Source organism: Trichosurus vulpecula, chromosome 1 (assembly GCF_011100635.1).
Source record: "Trichosurus vulpecula isolate mTriVul1 chromosome 1, mTriVul1.pri, whole genome shotgun sequence".
Classification (NCBI taxonomy): domain Eukaryota; kingdom Metazoa; phylum Chordata; class Mammalia; order Diprotodontia; family Phalangeridae; genus Trichosurus; species Trichosurus vulpecula.
Genome location: NC_050573.1, coordinates 384343529 through 384369045, shown reverse-complemented (window position 1 = coordinate 384369045; position 25517 = coordinate 384343529). Strand labels below are relative to the sequence as shown.

The window sequence follows — 25517 nt, the reverse complement described above, 5'->3', positions numbered from 1 at the left end:
TAGATGAAAATGGTTAACAGCAGCTTCTGTTTGGCTCTAGGGAGAAGAACCCAAAGCCAAAGAGACACTAAACAAATAACAACAGATGAATCAGGCTGGGGGGAGCAGTTATGCTAAGGAGTCTCATGGTTCTGAACCCTACACTTCTCGTTTCCAACACTGATGGAATTTCCCCTGGGACACCCTGGGAGTTGCCACTGTATGTTTTATTTGGTTTACTTCCTTAATCACATTTACCTTACAGGAACTTCTCAGATTCAAGTCAGGGTTATAAATTAAACCGAGACAGCAAATTCTATTGTAGAGGTAAAGCAACAGATTCTCTAGGTACGTGTGTAAAATACACACACAGCTATTCACCAGTATTTTAATTATCTGGTAGAGTCTGCATATGCCAAGATAGTTACTACATACCTTTTTTTCCTTGAGGTATCAAATATTTAGTTAAGAGACATCACTCAGTGAATAAAAAGTAACAAAAAGTGTGGGTGAGATATCAATGAACATGTGACACACATGGGGATAGAGAAGTGATAGCAAAAAAGTTACAAATAGCCAATTTATACCCTAAGGCTAAAAAAGCCCACCTCTGCATAAAATATTAGTTGGAGCAGCACAAATAAAACTTGTTCGCGAGGGAGCTTCTGCAACCTATAATTCAGAAGGGTTTGGTTTTGTTTGGGGAAATTAAGAGGTAAAGCTGTCAAAGCAAATGCAAATCTTCCCAAAAAATTAAGAAACAGAAAAATGGAAAGAATAACTTAACAACGAGGCACAGCTCAAAGAATACACCGGGTGTAAGTAGGGGGTGGGATCGGAGAAAGGAGGGTGTGAGGAGTGGGAGCAGGCAGCCGGGATCAACAGACCTTGGTGCAAAAACTAACTTGTGTGAATGTGCTTAGTCATCTAACGTAGTTCTTGTCCTGGGGTCTGTGAAATTAAAAATACTTTTTGTGATAACTTTATTTCAATACACTAGGTTTTCTTTGAAATCCTACATATTTTATTTTGTTACTTTAAAACATTTTTCTGAGAAGGGAAGCCCACTAGTGACAGACAAAATGTAACTGCTTTAAGGGCTGGGGGCTGTTTCCTCACCTCGAAAAGAAGCGGATTGGGCTGCTTTGACTTGTGAAGCGCTTTCCCACCTCTAAGTGCTACGAGCAGCGCTCGAGCCGGGGTCAGGGGCTCCTCCCGGGCTGGCCACCAGGCGCCCGGGGTAGGGTGAGACAGCAGGCAGCCTGCGGAGCCCGGGAGGCAGGGAGCGGCTCCCCTGTGGAGCCCGCGAAGGCGCTCTCCCACGTAGCCAAACTTGGGGGAGGAGGGAAGGGGCGGCAGGAAACTTTGGGAGAGGAAGATGGGACCCCGCGGCCGCTAGTCCGACCGGAAGGACGCTTCCCACGGGCTGGGAAAGCACCGGGGATTTTCTCCGAGCTGAACTTCGGCCTCCCGGACCATAAGTGCCCGGTGCCCAGGAACCCATGCCCGGGCACCAAGACCGGCTCAGCGTGGAAGGACCCACACCGGAGTTCCCCGATCCCCGCTTCCTTGCCCGGTTCAGGCCAGGCGGGAAAACCCCACCGGCTACCGGCGAGCCTAGCCTCCCCCAGCCAAGACAGCCGCCGCCTCAGCTCTCGGCAGAAAAGCCCCGCCTTCTCTCCATACGCACCTCCCAAGCCCTCTCCGCGTACTAAGGCGGGTCGACCCCACCTGACCCGCGCGTGTAAGGGGCGTGGGGAGAGAGGCAGGCCCGACCGGCCGGCCCCCGGTCCAGGAAGCCCCTTCCCGTCCCCACCACCCCGGCGACAGCGGGGACTTCGTCCCTCCTCCTTTCCCCGCCCACGCCCGTAACGTCACAAAGAGTGACGCGGCGAAAGAACAATCACAGTCTTTCTCCCTACTTTAGTCGTGGGTGGAGGGAGGGGCAAGGGGAGAGAGCGGAAGGAGAAGGGTTCGGGGGTCTCGTCGATCCCCAGCCATCCAATCAGTGAGCCCAGGGCGGGAAGGGGGTGGGACCCCAAAAAGGGGGTGGGGGTGGGGCAAGGGACCGGGTAAGGTTCTCCGGGAGGTGGGCGGGCGGCCGGCGCTTGAAAGCGGCCAATCAGCGCGCGCCGGCTTCATTCGGAGAGAGGCGTGGGGCGTCGCCTCCGCCGCGCGCGCCGGGGGCTGGTTGGGGCCATGAAACAAAAGAAACCCTGAGAGAGGAGCCGCAGCCGCTGCCGCCGCCCGCCCGCCCGCCGGCTACTGCCCCCACCCCCAGCTACCCCGCCTTCTCCTTCCCTCGCCTCTCCTCTCTCCTGCCACCGTCCCTCCTCCTCCGGTCCCCGGGCGGTGCTGGCGCTCTCCGGCCGCCGCTGCCGGCTCCCCTGAGGAAAGGTGTTTGCGTTTTGAGCAGGGCCCGGGCCCGGTCGGTCATGGGTCTCGCCGCCCGCCTCGCCTGACACGGTCTCCCGCCGCCGCCATTGACAGCGCGCTGCTGCCGCCGCCGCCGCCTCAGCCGCGATGCCGAGCGGCAGCTCCGCGGCCCTGGCCCTGGCGGCGGCCCCGGCCCCCCTGCCGCAGCCTCAGCCGCCGCCCCCGCCTCCCCCCCCGCCGCTGCCGCCGCCGCCCCCCGGGGGTCCGGAGCCCGAGCGGGACGGGCTCCTGCTGCGGGAGCGCTTGGCCGCGCTAGGCCTCGACGACCCCCGCCAGGCGGACACCACCGACCCGTCTCTTCGGGCCGCGGTGGCGGCGGCTCAAGCACAGGCCCGGAGGATGGTGGGGCTGTCCCCGGAGGAGCGGGCTCATCCCGGCCGGCCCGGGGCCCCGGAGACGGCGGAGCTGGAGCTGGAGCTAGATGAGGAGGAGGAGGAGGAAGCCGAGGTGGACGGGGACCTGCTGGAGGAGGAGGAGGAGCTGGAAGAGGAGGACGACGAGGAGGAGGAGGAGGACCAGGACCGGCCGCCGCTGCTGCTGCTCTCGCCGCCCGCCGCCGCCGCCGCCTCCCAGAGCCACCCGATTCCGGGCGGGTCTTTGGGCTCGGTGCTGCTCCCTGCCCCGGCCTTCGACGCTCGGGAGGCGGCGGCGGCGGCGGCGGCGGCCGGGGTGCTGTATGGAGGGGACGATCCCCAGGGCATGATGGCGGCGATGCTGTCCCACGCCTACGGCCCCGGCGGCTGCGGGGGGGCGGCGGCAGCCGCCGCCGCCGCGCTGAACGGGGAGCAGGCGGCTCTTCTCCGGAGAAAGAGCGTCAACACCACTGAGTGCGTCCCGGTGCCCAGCTCCGAGCACGTCGCCGAGATCGTCGGTCGCCAGGGTGAGTAGCGGCCGGGCACCGGGGCGGGGTGGGGACAAAGGAGCGGGGAGCAGAGCGGGCGTGGCGAGGGGGAGGAGAGACGCCCCGGGGCCTCCCCCCTCCAGGACCCGCCGGCTCCCCTCCGCGCGTTCGGGGAAGAGAGTTTGCTCGGGTCCCGGGCTGCTTCGGGGAGCTCCGGGGCCGGGATGCCCAGCTGGCGGGGGGGGGTGGAATGGGAGGGGACTTTGGGTTTAGAGCGCAGGTACCCCTTTAATGTCACCTAACCTAAAAGGTATCCAGGTTCCCCCCCCCCAGAAAAGCGGGGTGAGTTAAAACTTTGCCCGGGTCCGTGACGGGAGGGGGTAAAAGGCCGGTTTAGTGGGAAGTGGACACGCGGACTCGAGGAGCATCCAGCGTGCAGAGGTTTCCCTGAACTTGCTCGGGTCAGACCGAGTCTGCAGCTTTCCCCGTGCTTTACGTCGCCTCTGGCAGTGACCACAGCAGACAGTGCAGAACGAGTTAACTTTGAGACGAAGGGAATGTTGGTGTGAAATATATTTCCCCTTGTCTTAGGAAACTTGCCATTAGAGGAGGAGCTACCTCTTCCGAGATGATCTTTATTGGATTAATGATACTTAAAGTGTGTTTCCAAAGTGCTTCATACAAACACGTAATACCTTGGTTTGGTTTTTTTGGGGGGGGGGGGTTTAGAATACGATTAAGTATATCTATAATGGCAACTGTAATGTAACTTCGGTTAACAAGGTCCATAAATGTGTGTATTTAAACAGTATTCGGTAAATTCTCCTTTTGCCAGCACCTCAGTACTTCAGACAAACTCCTCCCACTTTGTTCAGACAAAGAACCTATGTCTCACATTCCAGGAGTAGATGTGTGAAGGTACGGAGAACGTGAGACCCAATGCATTTCAATATCATACATGTTTTTGGCAAAGAGCAGATGGCTTTTGTGTAGCCTGTATGAACCAAAGGAATAAAAGTCATCCAGTGCCGCCTACCAGAGTTGGGTACATTTTTAACTAGGTAGATCTTTAGTCTTACCCACTTCTCTTGCTCTGCCTGGCTGACAGCATTGTTGGGGTCAGTGAAAAGAGATGGTGGCGCTGCAGCCCAAATGAGCTCATCTTTCCCAAGTGGTCTAAAGTACACATAAATAAGAGGTCTGTTAAAATGGTGGTTTCAAATGTCAAGATTTTGTCACTTCATTCCTTTAGTATTTTAAAAGGCAAAATCATCTGAAATTTAGAGAGATTAGGTGACTCACTGCAAACTTCCCTGTGCTGTGGTACCATTCAGAGGTGGTCCAGTTACATCGAAAAGGAGTCCTACAATTTTAACCTGGTTAACCAGTGAGACACTTTATTTGAAGGTAGTAGTCATCTAGACTCTAACCCCTCTTTTTATAAAGGAGGAAACTGAGACTTGAAATGCCTTGTACTGGTAGTAAATGGATAAAATCTAGATTCAAACCCAGGTTATCCAATCCAAAATCTACTACACTATTGATACTTTTTGTGTGGAAAAATTAAACATGAGTGATTATCCTTAGCTGAGAGTGCTGAGATGGAAATTTAGTTCTGTCTTCAAGGAGCTTATAAAATTTGTATGAAAGCTGCTGTATAGATAAATAACTACAATACCAAGCAATATATAAGTGCCATAAAAATGGTTCAGTCAAAGTGGGATGGGAGATGAGGTAAGAGTTCTTAGCCAACCTGGGTTCAGGAGGTGGTGGTCCCACTGGAATGTGAGCTGGGTCTTAAAGAAAGGATAGGGAAGGATTTTGGTATCTAGAGATAAGACAGAGGAAAGATGTGAGCCTATGTCAAGAGGAGGTAGGAAAATTACAGAGCCTGTTTAATGAACGTAGACCTAGTCCACTTTAACTGTAAAATAGGGCTCTTAAATTAGTTACTAATAGCTGAGGCCAGAGAGGAAGGTAAATGCAACTGCATCAGGGTTGAATGCTATGTAGATGAAGTGGAGAACATTTATATGGTTCCTATTAATGTACAAAACATTATCTGTTTTTTAGAATATTAGTTTGAAAGTTTTGAACTTAATAATACATATTAAGTTTCAATAGCCTATCCCATTGAACGTTTCCCCTTTGTTTTAAAACACTATGAAGTTGACGTTAATCAGGTTTTCGTTTACAAAACTAAAAACCCATAAACCAAACTAAATTGAACTGATCCCAGTCTTCTCAATGTACTGACTATCAAGAGGTAGCAAATGAGATTGGAGTTCTGGTGTTTTTTTCCTTTGGACAGTGCTAACTGTGCCAATATTTTCCAAACCAAAAGTTTCAGACTTACAAACACATGGTTTGACAAAAGAATACTGCAGCAGCAAAGCCTTACTGAAAGTGTTCTTTACAGCCTTTTCTGGAGAGCTACACTTTATTAAGCAGGAAACAAACAGGATCATGGTTCTTAGGAAGTGGATACAATTTAAACTTCATACCTACTGCTAATTATCTTTCCACTTAGTATTGAAGTCACAACTTTGGGGGAGAAATAATAAACTTCATTTTCTGTATCTTGTTTTAGAGTAAAGACTTATTTTCCTTCTCTCTCTTTTATATACCATTCCAACGGTATGAGCCTAATTTGGTGTTGTGTGTGTCATTGACCTAAGAAGCTCCTCTAACAGCTAAGTGTTTCTACCCATTTAATTAGAGAACTAGAAGAGATCTATTATGCTTTTCAAAAACATATTTCCTTTGAACACTGTAGTAATTTGTCCCCTATAACAGTATTCAGCAAATTATGGCTTCTTGGACCAGATCTGCCACATCTGAGCTAAGGGTGGTTTTCACATTTACCAACCCCTGTGCTCTAGGGTGTATGACAACAACTTCATTTCATATTTCATAGGATCATCGATTTAAATCTCGGTATCATTGAGTCATTCTTTCTCATTCACAGAGGAAGAGGCTGAAGCTAAAGAGCTTACTTATCTTGCCCAGGGGTTCACTGCTGGTGGCTAAAGTGGAATTTGAATCCAGGTTTTGGTTTTTTGTTGTTTTTTTTTTTTTTTAATAATGGAAAAAATTTTGTGCTAAAGATCTGCTCCTGCCATTTATTCATTACCTGAAGCCACCATGCTATTTGACATCTCTTAATTGGTTCTGTAAACTATGTCACAAATGGAAACATTTATGACTTCAATTAAGAAGCAGGTAGGAGGACAAATGGAATTCAAAGTCACAAAAAGCCTTTCCATGTCAGTAGCCTCTGGGTAGTGTCTTTAAAATTTTTAAAAGAAAAACAAAACTTAAGTTTATTCCAATATGTGGGTGTTTGTAAATATTTAATTGGTCTGGGGGTAGTGGCTTTTTTCTCTCATTTTGAAATGAAAAGTAGCGTGGATTAATTAAAAGAGAGGGTAGAAATGAGAACTCCATCAAATGTAAAAGCTGTATAAAATTGGATTATGAAAAGATAGCATGGTACTTTATAGTAAAATTTCCCTCTAAAATCAGGAAATTTTGTGGTCTATATTTGTTACTAGTTAGCCATGGAAAAACATTATAAATATTTGTTTGGTTAAGGGGTTGTCCCCTAGTTGCCATTGTTCTTTCCTCAAGTTATCTTGACTACTTGTACATCATTACCACTCCTTAGCATTATGCTTCCAGAGGGCAGATACTGCTTTTGTCTTTGCATCCCGAATGCCTACCACTTATCGTATTTGTTGGATTGAATTGTCACTCAACAAGCATTTGTCAAACTCTTAACTATGTCCCAGACACTATAATTTTTAAGGGAAAGCCCTAGCAGCTGGAGGGACTGGGAAAATTCAGTGTTAGATGAAGCCAGGGAAACTGAGACAGAGCATGAGGAATAGATATTACAAAGGCATGGCAACAAGAGACGGAATATAATGCCCTGGGAACAGCAAGTAGATCAGTGTGTGGAGAGAAGTAAGGTGTAAAGGAGGAAAGTGCCATGTTATGAAAAGCTTCAAATGCCAGGCAGGATTTTATATTGGATCCTTAAGGGAATAGGGAGCCATTGCAGTTTTCTGGGTAGAGTGACATGGACAGTCAAATACCATCATTTAATTAGGTAGATACAAAATTGACTAAAAGAGGACAAATGGTAGAATTCTGAATACTAGGTTTCATTTATAATAATGTTACAGTGATGATTGAGTTGTCTTATTGCCTAGTAACTCAAAGTTTCACTGAAGATATAATCTGCCATCTACACTAAAGTCAATCAGAATAAACATCTATAAGTGTCTGCTATGTGCCAGGCATTGTGCTAAGCTCTGGGGATGCCAAAAGAGGCAGTAGGGAGAAAGAGACTGGCAAACAAATATGTACAAACAGGTTGTATACAAGGTAATAAACAGGAAGTAATTATCAAAGGGGAGGCACTAGAATTAAGTGGAGTTAGGAAGGATTTCCTGTAAGAAGATTGGATTTTAGTTAGGAATTGAAAAGGAAGTCGTAGGTGGAGATAAGAAAAGAGCTTCCAGGCATGGGGGACCGCTACAGAAAATGGTCAGTCTTGTCTGAGAACAGCCAGGAAGTCAGTGTCACTGAATCAAAGAGCCGTTATCTGGGAGTAAGGGCTAAGAATTCTGAAAAGGTAAAGGAGTGGGAGCAGGTAGGTTATGAGGAACTTTGCCCAAAAGAGGATTTTGTGTTCTTTTCATTAACAACTAGGATGTTTGTAGAACTTATAGATGGAGGAGAGTTCTTTAAATTATCTTCCTGCATTATGCTCTACAAATGGAAAACCATTTGTCTGTTGACCCAATGGTATGATATGTGTTGCTGACATAATTGTTGTAATATCTTCTAAAGTAATTACTTCAAGTTTCTTAACAGTTTTGTGGGGTGGTTCTAGTTGGGATTCTCTTTGTGGATAAGCTTTCAATTTTTAGCACAGCGAAACTGTGGTTACTACTACATGTTATTAATAATTATCTTACCCTATAAGATTGGCAGAGTTTAGAATTGGAAGAGACTTTAAAGATAATCTAATCCAATCCCCTCATTTTACAAATGAGGCCCAGAGAACTTCCAGGCCTTCCTCAAGGACACACTAATAATAAATTACAAAATCTTAGCTCTAACCCATACCCAAACAAGTATCTTCCTTTATGACATGCCCAACAAGTGATCATCCAGCCTTCATGTGAAGAGTTCCAGTGAAAGGAGAAATCACTACATCTTAAGGCAAGCCCATCTTTGAACACTGCAATCTAAGAAAAAATTTCCTCATAGCAAGCCTGAATTTGCCTGTTTGACATTCCCACCCATTGCACCTATTCTGCTTTCTAGGACCCTCTTCCACCAGACAGGCTTTCACATGCTTGGAAGACAGCAATCATGTTCTACTCTGCCTCTCCTCTCCAGCCCACCATAATTTTATCTTCCCTGGTTTAAATGTTCCCATTTCCTTCAGCTGATCTTTGACTTGATCTCAAGGCCCTTTGTGATCCTAGTTGTCCTCCTTTGTTTCTCAGTGGCCTTTCTCAGTGCTCAGATACAGCTCTAGGCCTGGAGTCAGAAAGACTTGAGTTCATATGTGGGACCAGATACCCTAGCTGTGTGATCCTGGACAAGTGGCTAAATGTCTGTTTACCTCAGTTTTCCTCAGCTGTAAACTGGGAATTATAATAGTACCTAGCTCACAGGATTGTTATGAGAATCAAGCAAGATAACTTTTGTAAAAGTCTTATTATTAACACAGTGCCTGGCACATAGTGCTTAATAAATGTTTATTCCCTTCCTTTCAAAAATATGACATACATAAATAGTTGCAGTATCCCAGATGTGATCTACAGAATACTGCTATACTATCACCTTCTTAATGCAAATGATTTCTTGACTTATATCACAGTGTTGCCTAGTAATTCCTTTAAAGTATCCTGCAATAGATGAATATTTCAAAGTTAGCACAGATCCTCCAGGAGAAGCTGGATTAAAATTTAAATTTCTGTGCTTTGTTGATTGACCGTTTCATAAATGATTGGCTGAAGCAATAGTTCCAGTTTGTTTAATTCATATATGTACATTGTGTACTTTTCTGATTTTCTTACTCTAGAGTTTTGAAGTTTGACAGGGAAATATGAAGAGGGCTAACTTATGGCTTAGATTATTTTACCAGAAATCTTATTCTTTGGGAGAAAAATTCTTTTAAAGAATGTATCATGGTTTCTATATAACTCATATTTTTAATTCAAGAAGAAGAGATGAGGATTAAAAAGGAAGGACAGCCTAATCGATAAGGTCTGGAAGCTAGGAAGACCTGAGTTCAAGTCTAGCATCTTAATAAATTTTGATTGGTTGACACATGCTTGGTCATGTGATCATCAGCAAGGCCCATAACCCTCATTGCCCACTAGATAACTCTCCAAGATTAGATATCTCTGAAAAGGTTCTGATCTTATATTTTAAAGGGAACTTCCTCACCTTGGAGTTCCTTAAACACTATGAAATCAAAGATCCAGTTTCAATTTCAATTTATTCACTGTTAATGAAGAGTATATTGTTTGCAGAAAGGTTATGGTTTATTAGATTAATGATTTCAGCTATTTTAATAAGTAAGACTTGTTGATCATAACTGACTGTATCAAATCTCTCATCGACAATAGCTTTAAGAATTACACTTCACTAAAATTTATAAATTTTATCTTAATAGATCAGTTTGCACTAGCCAACTATTGGGAAAGACTAAGTGACTGTAACTGTTTTGAAAGTGGGTGGAGATTCTCTTGCCTTTTCTTCCTGCCTTGTTCGGCTAATGAACATATTATTCACTGGAGAGGAAGTGGAAAATAAAAACAATTGCATTTGAAGGGTGTTTTCTCTACCTCCTATTTACCAGCCATCTGGAAAATTATTCAAGAAGTTTAAGTGTCTGAAAATTCTTCTTTAAGAGATTTGTACGTATTTGTCTACCCCTGTGACCCTTCTGGGGGGAGGGATACATTTCTTGGTTTGTTCTTTTGCATGTTAATATCCTGACTCCAAAAGGAATGGGGTCCACTAATCTGTATGTAAGGATTCCTTTAGATCCTTTGTATATTTTGTGTACACTTTGTATAATTTGTCACAATGATCTTAACCTTTTATAGAAAAGGTAGAACATTGCTGCAAGAAACTGCTAACTGCTGTTTTTGACAGTAGTGCTTAAATATTTAATGTCTTGTTCTTTAAGCAAACTGAATGCTTTATGAAAATTGTTCTAATTCAACTAGCGGTTTCTGGAATTGTGATTATTTAAATTTCACTTAAACATACATTGTGAACTTCAAATTTCCTTCATCTTGCCATTCTTGCTTCCGCAAGGCAATATTAATATAGTGTAAAGAACGTTTAACTCCCTATTCCATTAAGTTCTGCCAAATTCTCTGATGTTCAGCAAGTCACTTTAACTTCTCTGAGCTTCAGATGGAAAGGAGAAAGTGCCTACCCCATCTACTTTAAATTTAAAGAGATGTTCTAAGAATTAGTGGAAGTGAATGAGAGAGCACTTTATTGCTATACAAATGTGAGGTGAGGCTCCTAGATGAATGTTAAATCTGATTTTTAGTCATTATCCTTAATCTTTTCATCACTACTTGCTGCTTCACTTTTTTTTCCCTTCCAAGATCCTATGTCATTTTCCCCCAACTTCTTGCCACAGCTCTGGCAATTTGTCCAGGTCTAACATATTTGAGTAGCTATTAGATATTTGTGACTTTTCCTACTGTTAATGCTTCTAAGGAGGGAAAAAAAAAATGTCTGCCCTCCAGGATCTTGTATTTTAAAAGGACACAACAAGGCTCTAGGATCTTGTATTTTAAAAGGACACAAGGTGGATTACAAGTGGATGTTCATTATTTTTTAAAACAAAGTAATCAAAACACCAGCAACTCCCCAGGTGCCACATAACTAGATTACAGGTAATTGGGAAATATTTTTAAAATAAATAACAAATGCAATAAAACATAGGAAATGTTATGTTTTAAATCTGTCCATATGCAACCCACAGTACAGTGTAGTACTGCACATAGATTTATAAAGATACTAATGAAGAAAACTTGAACTTTTGTTTTAGGAAACACCAAATTGGCTCTATGATAATCTCTTTTGAATCATCTGTTGATAGGAATTTTAAGGAGCAGTACATAACAATTTTTATTGCTTTTGTTTAAAACAAATTTCATTTCTTATGCTTTCCTAGTGGCTATTATGCTTTTTACTTTCCTCTAGTGCTATCAGTGGTTACCATAGAGATTTGCAAAGATTAACACTGGTGATGATATTTAAGTCTCTGAAAATAGTTTTCTAATGGTGGTGCTGATAATCTTAACTATAATGATCTGAATGTATGCACAAATTAATGCAGCGTTGTTATAGAGTAGCATAGGTACTCTGTTAATTTAGTAACTAATGAGGAAGCTTTTCTTAATAGAGACTCTACTGATTATTCTGTGTAAATATAGTAGGACTTCTTTTTAATGTTCGTTAATAAGTCATTTATTTGTGCATATCTTCTTTCTCTTTCTCTCCCCCCAATAAACTGTAAGCTCCTTGAGGTCAGTAATTGGTTTTCGTTATCCAGAGTTCTTTGCATAGATAGTAAGCACTTAAATGCTTAAATTGAATTTTTTGAATGCTAATGCCAGAGTATAAAGAGAATGTATTTCTATATCTTCAAATTTGTGTTGCTGTAAGACTAATAATACGCACTAACTTCGGTACATATGGGGGGCATATGGTCTGACCTCAAGGAAAGCTGTATAAGTGAAACGACATAGTATAGTGAATTGCTTTTTGTAATTGACTTTTACTATAGTAAAAAAGAAATTCTTTAATAAGTGCTAATTATTTGAGGTTTGAAAGATACCTGTGAAAGTGTTTTGAACATAGTAGTTTAAGGGTGGAGGGAAAGTTTAGGAAATTAAGCCTACATATTTTTTTATCCATTTTTACCAAATATTTTTCTAGTTTTCTCTACCTGTTCACTTATCTACCCTGATTAAGATACAAAAATCTGCAAATTAGAATAGTTAAACACTGGCTACTTTTCAGAGGTTAAACAAAGATCAGTGCAAAATGAAATTCTACTTTTCCCTTGATTTCAATGTTTTAGTTTGAAAAGTTCCTTTAGGACAGGCACTACATTCAAGCCATTTATATCCCCTACACTTTGTACATAGGTGCTCAATAAATTGATTTCAGATTGGTTAAGATGGTGGCTAGGTCCCATGGCATTCTGGGCATTGAAGTAAAAAAGTAATAATATTATGCCCTGGTTCTCTCCTAGAAATAGACCTCTTTGTAGCACTTAACTGAAACTCTAGGATAAATCTTTTAACTGCCACCCTTCAAAACCACAGAAATTTCATTCAACCCATATGACTTCAGAACCACAGCCTTCTGACATTTTCTTCTTTTAATGTATGCTTACTGCAGTATCTAATAAAATTGACTCCCATTTCCCCAGGAGATGTTGACGTCTTCCTTTTATATTTCTATGGTGCTTTTATCTTTTTTCAAAACATAATCACATTTATTTTCATTTTAGCCTCACAATAGACTTGTGACTTAGATAAGGCAAGTAAGTAGTTGTATCCCATTTTACAGATGAACTGCCTAAAATCACATGACAAATGATTGGCAAAGACAAACTCTGGTCTGTTATCACTAGCCCTTTGTTCTTTGTACTAGATAGACAATGCTATTAACTTCCAATGTGATAGACTGAAAAATGCTTAATTCTTGAAGTTTTAGTTTAAGAAAGCTAATGCGATTTTCTTACACTTTTTTTAAAAGCATGGTTTACTGCTTAATCAGAAAATAATCCTAGTCTGGTTTGCTGTTGGTTTTTAGAGTAATGTGGAAACGTCTCATTGTGACTCAAATATTACAACTTGGGAGATAAACTCCCAATTGGGTCCCAACTATTCAGTGGGTTTTGTCATACTTTAATGTAAATTGTTCTTGTGGGCGTTTTTCCCCAAAAAAAGATGGGGGGAAATAATGAGATATTGCCTCTTAACTAGTTCACATTCACGAGGTCACACAAACTTGCAAAAACAAATTTTGATCTTTTATAAAAATTGTGAGGCAATGAGTGTGTGGAAGAAAATTTGCTAGCCTAAATTTCAACTCTACATACACAATAGGTCCTAGGTATGAGTAGATAAGGGGCAGCCAGTATACAATGCCAGGAATGAAATCAGGAAGGCTCATCTTCTTGAGTTCAAATGTGGCCTCAGACATTAGCCGTGTGACCCTTGACAAGTCACTTAACCTCTGTTGGCCTCAGTTTCCTCATCTGTAAAATGAGCTCAAGAAGGAAATGGCAGACCACTCCAGTCTCTTTGCCAAGAAAACCCCAAGTGGGGTCACAAAGAGTTGGACATGACTGAAAAACAACAAAATGAGTAGACGATGGCCTGCTCCTTTTTTTAAGAGGAGACCGTTTGCCCTGAACAACGTAATTCATTGTGTTGGTAGTGCTCCAAGCAATACTGAAGGTGTTACCTATGTGTAGCTAAAAAGAGTTGTCATTGACAGAGAATAGAGGGAATAAAGTTCATAGCCTCTTAGAACATCAGTTAGCAAATTCGTGAGTCAGCCTCATTTTACAGTTTTATGTTGTCATTTGATTTCTCTGCTTCTATTAACTACATTCAGATATTTGTAAAGAAAAATTTGTTAGCTTTTGGGTATTGTCAATGTTATTGTTAGTCCTTCAGATTTATGTAGTTTATCATGTATGTGTAAGATATTCTCATTTTAAACTTAGACCCACTGTCAAAGACCAGTCTTCAAGAAATTTATTAAGTGCCTACTATGGACCAGGTACTGAGATAAGTGCTAAGGATAGAAAAAAAAGACAAAAGATACTCTAATAGGGGAGACATCTGGCAAACAACAAGATATATAAGATATGAATTGAAGATAATCAACAAAGGGAAGGCATTAGCATTTGAGGGGGAATCTGAAAAGCCTCCTTGTGGAAGGCAGGATTTTAGCTGGGACTTGAAGGAAACCAGAAAAGCCAGTAGGTGTCAATGCTGTGGGAAAGTCCAGACTTAAGGGATTGATGATGAAAAATCCCAGAGTCAGGAGTTGTAATGTCTTGTGATAGATAGTGGGGAGAGGCCTACTTAAGTGCCTCCTGTGTTCCAGGCCCTGAGCTAAGGGATCTGAAGAAAGGTAATCTAATTGGGGGTTGGGGGGGAAGAGACATGATGGTTATGAATTTCTAAGGTGATAGTTTCCAAAATTGATTTCATCTTGCAGAAGGCTGTTTCTGGAGATGACGAAGTCCATCCCCTCCATATCCCACGGAGGGGGACTACAACCCTTTTGGGGGCATGAAAGGAGAGAAAAGTGAGGGGGAAACCTTTGTAGAGGTAGAAATAAAAATGAATGAACACAATTTTGCAACAATATATCATAAATAACTTGTAGTAAATTTGAATTATCTGGGAACTAGCTCCCTATTACTTCACGCCAATAATAGGTTAACTTGCATATAGATATACCCGAAAGTTCAGGTTCTGATTGCTAGCTTCCATTTGCATGTGTTTGGGGTGGGGAGGGATGTTTTTAAGTTTTGAAAACTTGAGAAAGGGTGCTGTTAAGTACTTCCACTGCATTTGTGAAGTTGTAGCATTTTAATGACAAATTACTTAACCTCTGCCTTCCCACTTTATAAATGGGAAAACAGTTAACCTCTGATTAACTGTTCAAAGTAACCAGTTTTGTTAGGAAGTGTCATTTTAGTATTTAACACATAGTATTAATGCAGTTGTAATTTTAGTATTTCTACCTTTATTTTCTAGTTTCCTAACCTTTTTCTCCCAACTCTTCTACTGTATAATATTAGTTGAATTTAAGGGGATTTTCAGAGAATGTCTAATTGCTCTATAAATATGCTTATTCACTAAGGCATCAGTCAGAATGTTGAGGTTTTTTGACTTTCTGCGCTAAATACACATTTGACTTTAAAATTCTGTTTTCTTAAGAACCGCTTTATACTTTAATGCATCATTGGATTTGTTGCCTGCCAGTTTTGCAGTTTGGAGGCAGCTGGTAGAGTTGATAGAGAGCTAAAGGGCCAAGGAGATCTGAGTTCAAATTTGGCCCTAGATATTTATTAGCTAGGTGACCCTGGAAAATCACTTAACCTCTGTTTGCTTTAGTTTCCTCAACTATAAAATGGGAATGGTAATAAATAGCACCTACTTTTCAGGGTTGTTGTGAAGGTAAAATAAACATTTTTTAAGCTCTTGGCACAGTGCCTGGCACAGAGTAGGCTTGTCCTACTTATCAATTTCTTGTCCCTTCCGTACCCATATACCCCTTTATATCATTTACGATTCTTTTCCTTGCTTTCTCCTGTAGATCTACTCAGGTAGCTAGAGGCCTTTCAATAGGTTTGTTTGTTTGTTGTTAAACAGTTTTTAAGCAGACCAGTACACCATTGAGTTGGTATGTTGTTACCCATTTTCCTTTTCCAAACATTACCTTGATGTGACATCTTTATCCCCCAAAAAAGGCGAGTAAATAGAGCTATTTAACTTCCACAAAACCATTAAATATGTTATGTGAAATTCAGCTGTAGTTACACTGTAACATGGGACATGATAAAAGCATTTCAAAACATTGATAATTATGCCTTCTGAAGAACCTTAAAAGTTAACAGCAAAAGCAATCTGGTTTTTTACTCTGGTAGTTAGCAAACTACAATCAGCAGGCTAAGTAAGTTTGTTAATTTTACTAAAGGGTATGAATATATAGTTCCATGATCTGTTCTTAACTGCTTGGGTTGTTCTTTGCTTTAATATTTAAATTATCTGCATTGTATTTTAGAAAGTAAGGACTTTCTAAACTATCTAACATTGAATAATTTAAGATAATGAACCAGGAATTTTCTTTAAAATAATTGGAATTTCTTAAATTTTCCTCCTATTGTTATACCAAAAAGCAAGTGGAAATATGTCCTTTTAGGTATGTACTCAATTTGTGAAGCTCGGTTCTTTTCCTTATTTAAAAGTTTATTGAATGATGTGGGAGTTTATTTTGTTTGACTGTATGTTGGTAACAGTGGTTTTGTTACAAACAAGCACCAGATATTGACTTCATCTGAGCAACTTAAAAACTTGTAGAGAATAATATAATAATAGCTAGTATATAGTACTTCAAGGGTTTGTAAAGTGCTTTATTTTATATTCTCATTTGATCCTCACAACAATCCTGTATTATCTCCATTTTACTGATGAGACTGACATGGAGGTTCCTAGGGTCACATAGCTTAGTATCTGAAGCAGGATTTGAATTCAAACCTTTACAACTCTAGCACTCTCTTCACTGCAATACCTAGCCACCTTTGAATAGACACTGGTTTATTTTCATCATTAAAATTAGTCAGTAGCTAAGCATCAAATGACAGTTTGTTGTTAGAGTTAAGGTTAAGTTAACTTAGATTAAAAATTTATGAAGGAAAAGGTTACAATGCATTAACTATGGTGGGTTTACAATAATAGAATTGAAAAGTGGAATTCCAACCTCCTTATTTTGTAGATGAGGAAGAAGCTAGTGAAAGGCAAGGAAGACTAGACCAAAATAATACAACTTATTAGAAGCAGAACTGTGACAGTCAGTAAACCTTTTTTTAGCATCTACTCTATACCGGGCAGTGTGCTACCTGAGGCTACAAAGAAAGGGAGAAGACATCCCCTGTTCTCAAGGAGCTCACAACTAGTGTAATAGGGGCGACAACATGCAAGCAATTGATGTACGAACAAAATACAGGCAAGAGAAGTGGGAAATAATAATAGTTAGCCTTTTAATAATAACTAATAATCGCTGACATTTATATAGTGTTAATATGTGCCAGTCACCGTGCTAAGTCCTTTTTACAAATATCTTCTCATTTGATCCTCACAACACCCCTTCAAGATAGATAAGTGCTGTTATTCTCATTTTACAGTTGAGAAATCTGAGGTGAACAAAGGTTAAACTTGCCCAAGGTGTATGAAGCCTGTGATTTGAACTCTAGTCCTTCTGCCTGGAATTAAGGAAGATTTGGAAAGGCTTCCTAAACAGATGGTGAGATTTTAGATGGAACTTGAAGGAAGGAAGCCAAGGGAATTCATGTTTCCTGACATCCAATCTAGTGTTTTTTCTACTGTGCCATTTTAACTGGCCTTTTTAAAGGATAGCTATATTGAGGACAGCGTGAGCCAAGGATTCAGACCTGGGGACAGGTAATGAACCGTTTGTCTGATCCTTAGTTTTACGGGGTAGGGAAAAAAAAAAAGGCAGTTTGAGGCCATCTTGCAGAGGGTCTTTAGCCCTAAGCTTAGAAATTTGAATTTTAATGGAAACTGCCTTTGAGGAGATTGAAAGTCTAACACCCCAAACTAGCCACTTGACTTCATGAAACCTGCTCCTGGGTTGCTTCCACCTCTCACTACCAAGAGCTTTCAGACTTCCCAGAAATGCTACTTTCCAACTCTAGGAATGTTAATTCACTCAGCCCCTGGGCCTCAACCTGAGACAGATTTAATTCTCTATGTTGCGCTAGCTGTTGAAGAGGTGGGAGAAGTGAAACCATAATTTATCAAGCTAATCACATCCATCCCTCCCACCCACTGTCTCCTGGTATCTTGCCATCTGCCCTGAAGGTGCTTCTCTCTCCCACTCCCTACCCCAACCTCCAACTCTTGCTCTGGGAATAATGAAATATTTCCTTTGCTGTTGGAAAGGATAGGAACATCTGCTAAAACTTCCCCAGCTTCCTTCAAGTCTCAGCTAAAATCTCACCTTCTACAAAAAGCCTTTCCCAGGCCCTCTTAATCCTAGTGCCTTTCCTCTGTTAACAATTTCCTGTTTGTCCTTTATATAGCATTTTTTGTACACATTTGTTTGCTTCTTTTCTCCTCCATTGTATTGTCAACTTCTTGAGGGAAGGAACTACCATTGCATTTACCTTTCTTTGTTATCCCTAAGGCTTATAAGCACATAGTGCCTGTCACACAGCAGGTGCTTAATTGACCTTCCCTAACTCCACTAAGAATCCCTAAAACACCTTCTTCTCCTCTAGAAGCTTATGTGGCTCCCAGTTGTCTTTAGGATAAAGCCCTTCCCAATCTGATTCCATCCTCTCTTTTCTGATTATATACACACACTTCCTCTCACACTGTAGTCAAATTGACTTACTTAACTGTGGCCCTGCATGCTGTTTCCATTTCCCACCTCTAGTTTTTGCACTGGCTATCTAACAAGTCAGTAAGCCTAAGTATCTACTTTGTACTTTGTGCTAAACACTGTCAGTTAACCCGGGGGGGGGGGGGGGGGGGGGGGGGGCAAAAAAAAAACCAACCCAACTAGTCCCTGCTCTTAAGGAGCTCACAGTGTCATGGGACTATTCAAATAGCTATAATTTATGCAGGATAAATTGGAGATTGTCTGCTGCTGCCCCACACCCCAAGATTAAGAAGGAGACTGGGAAAAGCTTAGTGAATAATGGGGGAGTTTAAACTGAGACTTGAGGGAAAGCAGAAAAGAGCATAGTGGATAGCCAGTGAAAACTCAGGGTTGGAGGGTCTTGTGCTAGGAATATCAAGTAGGACATCCATGGGGGATAGAAGAGTAAGTGATGGAGAAGGGCAGAAGAAATAAGGTGAAAGAAGCCTGGAAAAGTAGGAGGGGAATCCTTCTTTCTTCCTTCTTTTCTGGGCCTACAGTAAATAAGAGTGTAGCACCTGAAGATGAAGTTGCTAATCTGCATGTTATTCAGCACGTTAAATGCATCGAGTGGGCTGGAAGCATTGCTATTCCAAAGGTTCTTGGGTTCAGGGTCCTGGATTATCCGCTTTGGGGCCTGAGAGGAGGTGGCTGTGGTGGTGCTGTGACTTGCCTAGCACATGCTGTCTCTCCTTGAGTATGTCTTGCTCTGCTTCCTGATTTAAAAACATACAGCCTTTACTGTATGCATGGTTTTATTGCTGTCTCCTCATCTTTTGGACATTGCTAACACCCAGGAATCAGAAAAGTCAAGTCTAAAGCTCAACAAGTCCCCGAAGTATTCCAAAAAAAGCTAAAAGGCAAGGCTGAGACTAGATCCTTGGGACTAATATTTCAGAAATGACTACCAAATCTGACTTGGTCTAGTGCTGCCTCAACTTCCTATACTTCACAGATAGAAGTTATAAAACTATAATGAAGCGCCCAGGACATTTTTATTCTATTTTGTTTTCTTCTCTGCTTTTTCTTGATTAACCTTATCCAGTAGTTGACCTGGTTTTCTCTCTCTCTCTCTCTCTCTCTCTCTCTCTCTCTCTCTCTCTCTCCCTCCCTCCCTCTCTCCCTCCCCCCCCCCACACACACACTCTCACACACTCTTGATATTCCTACAAAGTATCCACCTTTATTAGTTTCTAAGAAATTTTACCTTTTATATAAGACAATTCTGCTACTTCCCTGGTAGTATTAGGTGTGTTCATTTTATTTCCACTAAATGTTTTTTCCACTCTTTCCCTAGAAGTTTTTTCACTTTCCACTTCTACCCTGGTCTTTTTACATCATGTAAATCCATTAGTTGATTAAAGCTGGTTCTACTCATTGATTAAGCCCTGACTTCACCTTTTTTCTGTTTATCTAGTATACGTGTGGCCTCAATATCATGATTGGAGGGAGGGCAAAGTAGTTCTAAGCCTCACATCTTCCTTCTTTTCTTTCTCTCTGTCCACTCCACTTACTTCTCTAGCATCAAGTAATGTCTTTTTTTTTTACATTAGAAAAACAATTTATACAGTGATGATAGCTCCCACCACAAGTAAGAGAATTGTTCTTTCATACCTTCTTGTCTATAATCTCCAGACTTCCTTTGACTCCCTTAACCTGTATCCATTTGTTGAATTTGGCTAGCTTAGCTTGGCAGCTGTCACTAGGTAGAGAATTGGTTTTCCATAGGTCAAATATGGCAAACATTTTCTCTGAACCATCAAAAGTATTGGCTTTGGAAGAAGGTGGGATAGAGCAAGGAAAGGAAATTAAGCATTCCATGATGTAGCTGATAGGAAAAAGTAACACCAAAAAAAAAATCCCAGAAGTGAATTTAATCACTTGTGAAATTCACTGTTGAGTTAGTATAGCATAAGTAGCAAAGAATGCCATTCCTTTTATGTCAATATATGTGTGGGCTTTTTTGTTTCACAATTTTGAATGATCTGGTTCTCTGAATCCGTTGTTAAGTATTATGGCCTGAATGAATCTGTATGCTAATGTTTTAGGTTTCTGACCTTAGAATTCAATGAATATTATCATAAATTAGGTTCTTATTATATATTATTATTTCAGATATAGAGAAGACTAATGTTGAGTACAGACTCCTACCTCCCAACCCCCAGTTTGAGCTGTATGTAGAACAAAAGCACCATGCCTTTCAGCTCCTGTAGTGTTATGATAGAAATTTGATGTCATGCTTTATAATCTTTGCTTTGCACCACCTTTAATTTTTGTTGCTGCAGTTTTGATATGTAAGAATTGGGACAGAACACATAACTAATTCAGACTCCTTTATTCCTCAAGAGCCTATCTTCTACATGCAAATCTGAAAATCTCAACCTCTTTCTTGAAAAAAAAAAAAGCTGCAGTGTCTCCTTACTGCCTTTAGGATAAAGTATAAATTCTTCTATTTTCATTCAAAGTCCTTCATACTTTGGCTTTGACAGTTCTCACATCCCACTATTCCCTCACCCCCACTCTATACTCCAGCTACATTGCCCTGCTTATCACTCCCCATACATATTATTCACCTGTCTTGTCTTTGTCTTTGCACAAGTTGCCACCTCCCCAAATGCTCTTCCTCTTTCTCTTTTCTTACCAGAATCCCCAGCTTTCTTGAAAGCTCAACTCGGTTGCCTTCAGACCTTTTTGATCTTTGTAGTCCTTAGTTCTCTAAACTTCATTGTATATGCTTTGTAGTTATTTACCTACATACATGTTTTCTTCTAGGAGAATTTGTAAGATCTTGGAAGGTTAGGTAGGGAACTACAGAGTAGGTTGTTTTTTCTGTTTTGTTTTTTCTTTGTATCCCCCTGTGCTAGGTGCAGAATAAATCCTTATTGAATTATCTTATTGTAATTATAAGTTGTTTACCTAGTTTTCCTATATGTAATAGAGTTTTTAGTGTTGGCATTATATTCATAAATAAAGCTAAACTATTTTTAAATGAGCAAGACTTAGGAAATTCTTTCACAAATTATTGACCTTAAATTAACATCTCTGCTTTAAAACCTATAGTATATGAGTATTTCAAAGAACCATGTACTCAAGTGCCTGTGTTATGCCTCCTTATGACATTTACAATTTTCAGGTAGTTTTTGGATCATCATTCTATAAATTTATGTGTTAGAGCTATTACTGGAATTGTAGAGTTTTTAGCCAGCGTGAGCTATCGGTACAACAGGATAATCTCTTGGTTGATCCAGATTGTCAGCTTGGACAGTGTAGGGGGAAAAACCCACTCATGTTCTGTTGTTTCAATGATTCAATTATTATAGTTGTAACTGCTAAGTCTAAGAATGTTACATTCATAATAGTACACATATCTTACCATTTAACTACAGGTACTTTACTAAAAGTAGCCCCTCTCCTAACACCCTTAGTTTTGTAGTGCTGTTCATCATTCTCACAAGAATCTGCTTCTGCTTGATCAGGGTCCTTAACAGTCATCTGTTCCTAAGCATAAGAGTGGCCCTCTGTCTAATAAAGGCCATCTTCTGTTTTGCTAATCTCTATCAAAGTCTATACTTATGAGTGACATTCTTTATATATTGCATCCTGAATACAAGACAGTATTAAACTGTATTTTGCATAGTTGATAGGGAAAAGTTCATTTCATTTTATATTCTCTTTTAGTGGCTATGTACTTTTACAACAGAGAGCACAAGCTAAAAATTGATTGTTTTGCCAACTATCTAGTTAAAATAAGTGGTAGTTACTAAATGAGTCCTTGATTTCTGGCAGTTATTAGTATTCAAAATAGGAAAGTGTTAACATTTTGCAAGTGATTCCCTCTCGTTCCAATACTACAAGTCATTTGGCATTATAAAACATTGGGGAAAAAGTGTTGATTCTTGGATCTCCTCCCCCTCCCACTAAAGGCTATTTTTTTTTCTTTCTCTGACAGGTTGTAAAATTAAAGCACTAAGGGCCAAGACAAATACATATATCAAAACACCTGTTCGTGGCGAAGAACCTATTTTTGTTGTCACTGGACGGAAAGAAGATGTAGCCATGGCCAAAAGGGAAATTCTCTCAGCTGCTGAGCACTTCTCCATGATTCGAGCATCTCGAAACAAAAATGGTCCTGCACTGGGGGGGTTGCCATGCACACCTAACTTGCCGGGTCAGACCACAGTCCAAGTCAGGGTACCTTACCGTGTTGTAGGACTGGTGGTTGGGCCCAAAGGAGCAACAATTAAAAGGATTCAACAGCAGACCCACACATATATAGTTACTCCAAGCAGAGATAAGGAGCCTGTCTTTGAGGTGACAGGTATGCCCGAAAATGTAGACCGAGCACGTGAAGAAATAGAAATGCATATTGCCATGCGTACTGGAAACTACATTGAGCTAAATGAAGAAAATGATTTCCATTACAATGGTACAGATGTGAGCTTTGAAGGGGGCACCCTTAGCTCAGCATGGCTTTCTTCCAATCCAGTTCCTCCTAGCCGCACCAGAATGATATCCAATTATCGAAATGATAGTTCAAGTTCTTTGGGAAGTGGTTCTACCGATTCTTACTTTGGAAGCAATAGGTTGGCTGACTTCAGTCCAACAAGCCCATTCAGCACAGGAAACTTTTGGTTTGGAGAAACACTACCATCTGTGGGCTCAGAAGATCTTGCAGTTGATTCTCCTGCCTTTGACTCTTTACCAACATCCTCCCAAACTATCTGGACTCCTTTTGAACCAGTAAACCCACTCTCTGGTTTTGGTGGTGACCCTTCTGGTAACATGAAGACTCAGCGTAGAGGAAGTCAGCCATCAACTCCTCGACTCTCTCCCACATTTCCTGAAGGCATAGAACATCCACTTGCTCGTAGGGTTAGGAGTGACCCGCCTAGTACAGGCAACCATGTTGGCCTTCCAATATATATCCCTGCTTTTTCTAATGGTACCAACAGTTACTCCTCTTCCAATGGTGGTTCCACGTCTAGTTCACCTCCAGAATCAAGACGAAAGCACGACTGTGTGATTTGCTTTGAGAATGAAGTTATTGCTGCCCTAGTTCCATGTGGCCACAACCTCTTCTGCATGGAATGTGCCAATAAGATCTGTGAAAAGAGAACGCCATCATGTCCAGTTTGCCAGACAGCTGTTACTCAGGCAATCCAAATTCACTCTTAAATATATATATATACATAATATTATATCTCTATATGGACTCTTAAAAGCATGGGTATAATGGTACCCCCAGTAAACTTCCTAATGAATTCTTATGACTGTTATCAGGCTTTATTGGGATTAGGCTAAAGTTGTTAGTAAACTTGTATTTTCTAAAAGGCTGCTATGGTAACACTAAACCTAGGTGGTCTCTGTCTACTAGTTTGGTTTTAAATACTGTTCTAATAAACAGAGACGTAGCTCACATAAGATTGATTAAAAGTTGAGTACAGCTCAGCTTTCATAACAGAGATGATAGGCTTTATAGGCCTATGAGAGAAGTTGTGACTTTCAATATTTGAAGGCGTTAAGTCCCGTAGCCTAACCATATTAAACGTTTATGGAGGGTACTTGGCATTATTGATCTATCAGACACTTCCAGTGCTGCCTTCTTTACACTGCCAGTTTTGAAAAACAGGTTTTTTATTTTACAACAACTTATGCCTAATTCTGCAGGATTGCAAGTAACTTTTTAATGCATAGTTTTGACTTACTGAAATGGATAGGGCTGGTGGCAGTTGAATAGATCACTGTTAATAATTTGGGAAGAAAACTGCTGCATTGACCTTCATCTCGCCCAGAGTTCTTGTGGATGGTGTGATCAGAGGATCAGGAATGGATGTGTCTCAATTGTGAATTCCTACCCATTGTTTCTCTTAATGTAATGTGGAAAAATCTGCTTGGGTTTTTCTCATTTCACTAAGAGCTTTGGGGTGCACATATTTTGGCTAATAGTGAGGATGCTAACATTCCATTCATTAGTCCAATCAAGCTATTATTAATTTTAGAGAATATATAGATCTAAATGTGAAACATTTTTATGTTCAATCCATATTTGTCTTGCACATTATAAATATATTTTATTTTTAGTAATCGAAAGGGGGAGGGGAGTGGGAGGGATAACAATGCCCTAAGCATAACACACAAAAAGCAGCTGTGACAATAACCTGCAATCAGTTTACTTCATTTCAAAACTATTTCCAATCATAAGGAAAGATTTATTTTAAATGAGCTTTTACATTTCAACCTGTGGATGTCTTTAACTTCATCATCCTCAGTACGACCCCAAATCTGTGTTGGCATCAAAAAGGACAAAACGGTATCCCAACGGATTTTTCTACTAATTATTTTTGAAGCATTATTTTCCCAAGGCGCAAAAGAGCTTTTTTTCTCAGTATAACAAAAAAAAAATTAAATCCTATGTGTATTGAACTAGTAAATAAAACAAATTTTATTTTTTATTTCCACTTGAAGAGTTACATTTCGTATAAAAGTTTACAAATAACGGTTTTTATTTTGATTTTTTCAGTATAAAAGTTGCCTTGATGGCATATTATGATGTAATGCATACCTTTAATGCTAATTGCTTGTAGGATAGTTAAATGTCAGTATTGAAGCCTAATCTTTAGCTGCCGTCTTGTAGATACGAACGAATGTTCACCAAGCATGTATTTTGTATTTTATTGCATCGTACACTGCAACTAATAAGCCAAGGAATCGACATATATTAGGTGCGTGTACCATTTCTATAAACTACAAACTAAGAATGATAAAACTATCAATATAGTTTAGTATTTGCTAATTTTACTACACTTTTTTGTTATGTATATGTAGGGAGGTCATAGGGATTATAAATTCAATTTGAGTAAAGTTTAAAAACCATATATTTTATGATAAAGGGCCTTTAACTGAAGATGGCCAAAGCACTGATATTATATATTTGCTGTAAAGAGAATTATAAGAGTTTTATTTTTCTGATATTAAAAGTTACTTAATAAAGACTTGTTTCCATTAA

General features: G+C 40.7%; 1 protein-coding gene across 1 annotated transcript; it reads left to right on the top strand.

Moving 5' to 3' along the window:
- The first annotated feature begins 2502 nt into the window (after nt 1-2502).
- MEX3C (mex-3 RNA binding family member C) lies at nt 2503-25517 on the top strand. The gene is made up of 2 exons (XM_036741905.1): nt 2503-3295; nt 22461-25517. The coding sequence occupies exons 1-2, from the start codon at nt 2503-2505 to the stop codon at nt 23684-23686; spliced, it is 2019 nt and encodes a 672-aa protein (XP_036597800.1). The 3' UTR covers nt 23687-25517.

What these genes read in the sequence shown, in the direction of transcription:
- MEX3C (XM_036741905.1), top strand. Translation starts at nt 2,503, where the DNA reads ATGCCGAGCGGCAGCTCCGCGGCCCTGGCCCTGGCGGCGGCCCCGGCC. An exon ending in CGAGATCGTCGGTCGCCAGG is followed by an intron (nt 3,296 to 22,460) that starts GTGAGTAGCGGC and finishes TTTCTCTGACAG; the next exon opens with GTTGTAAAATTAAAGCACTA.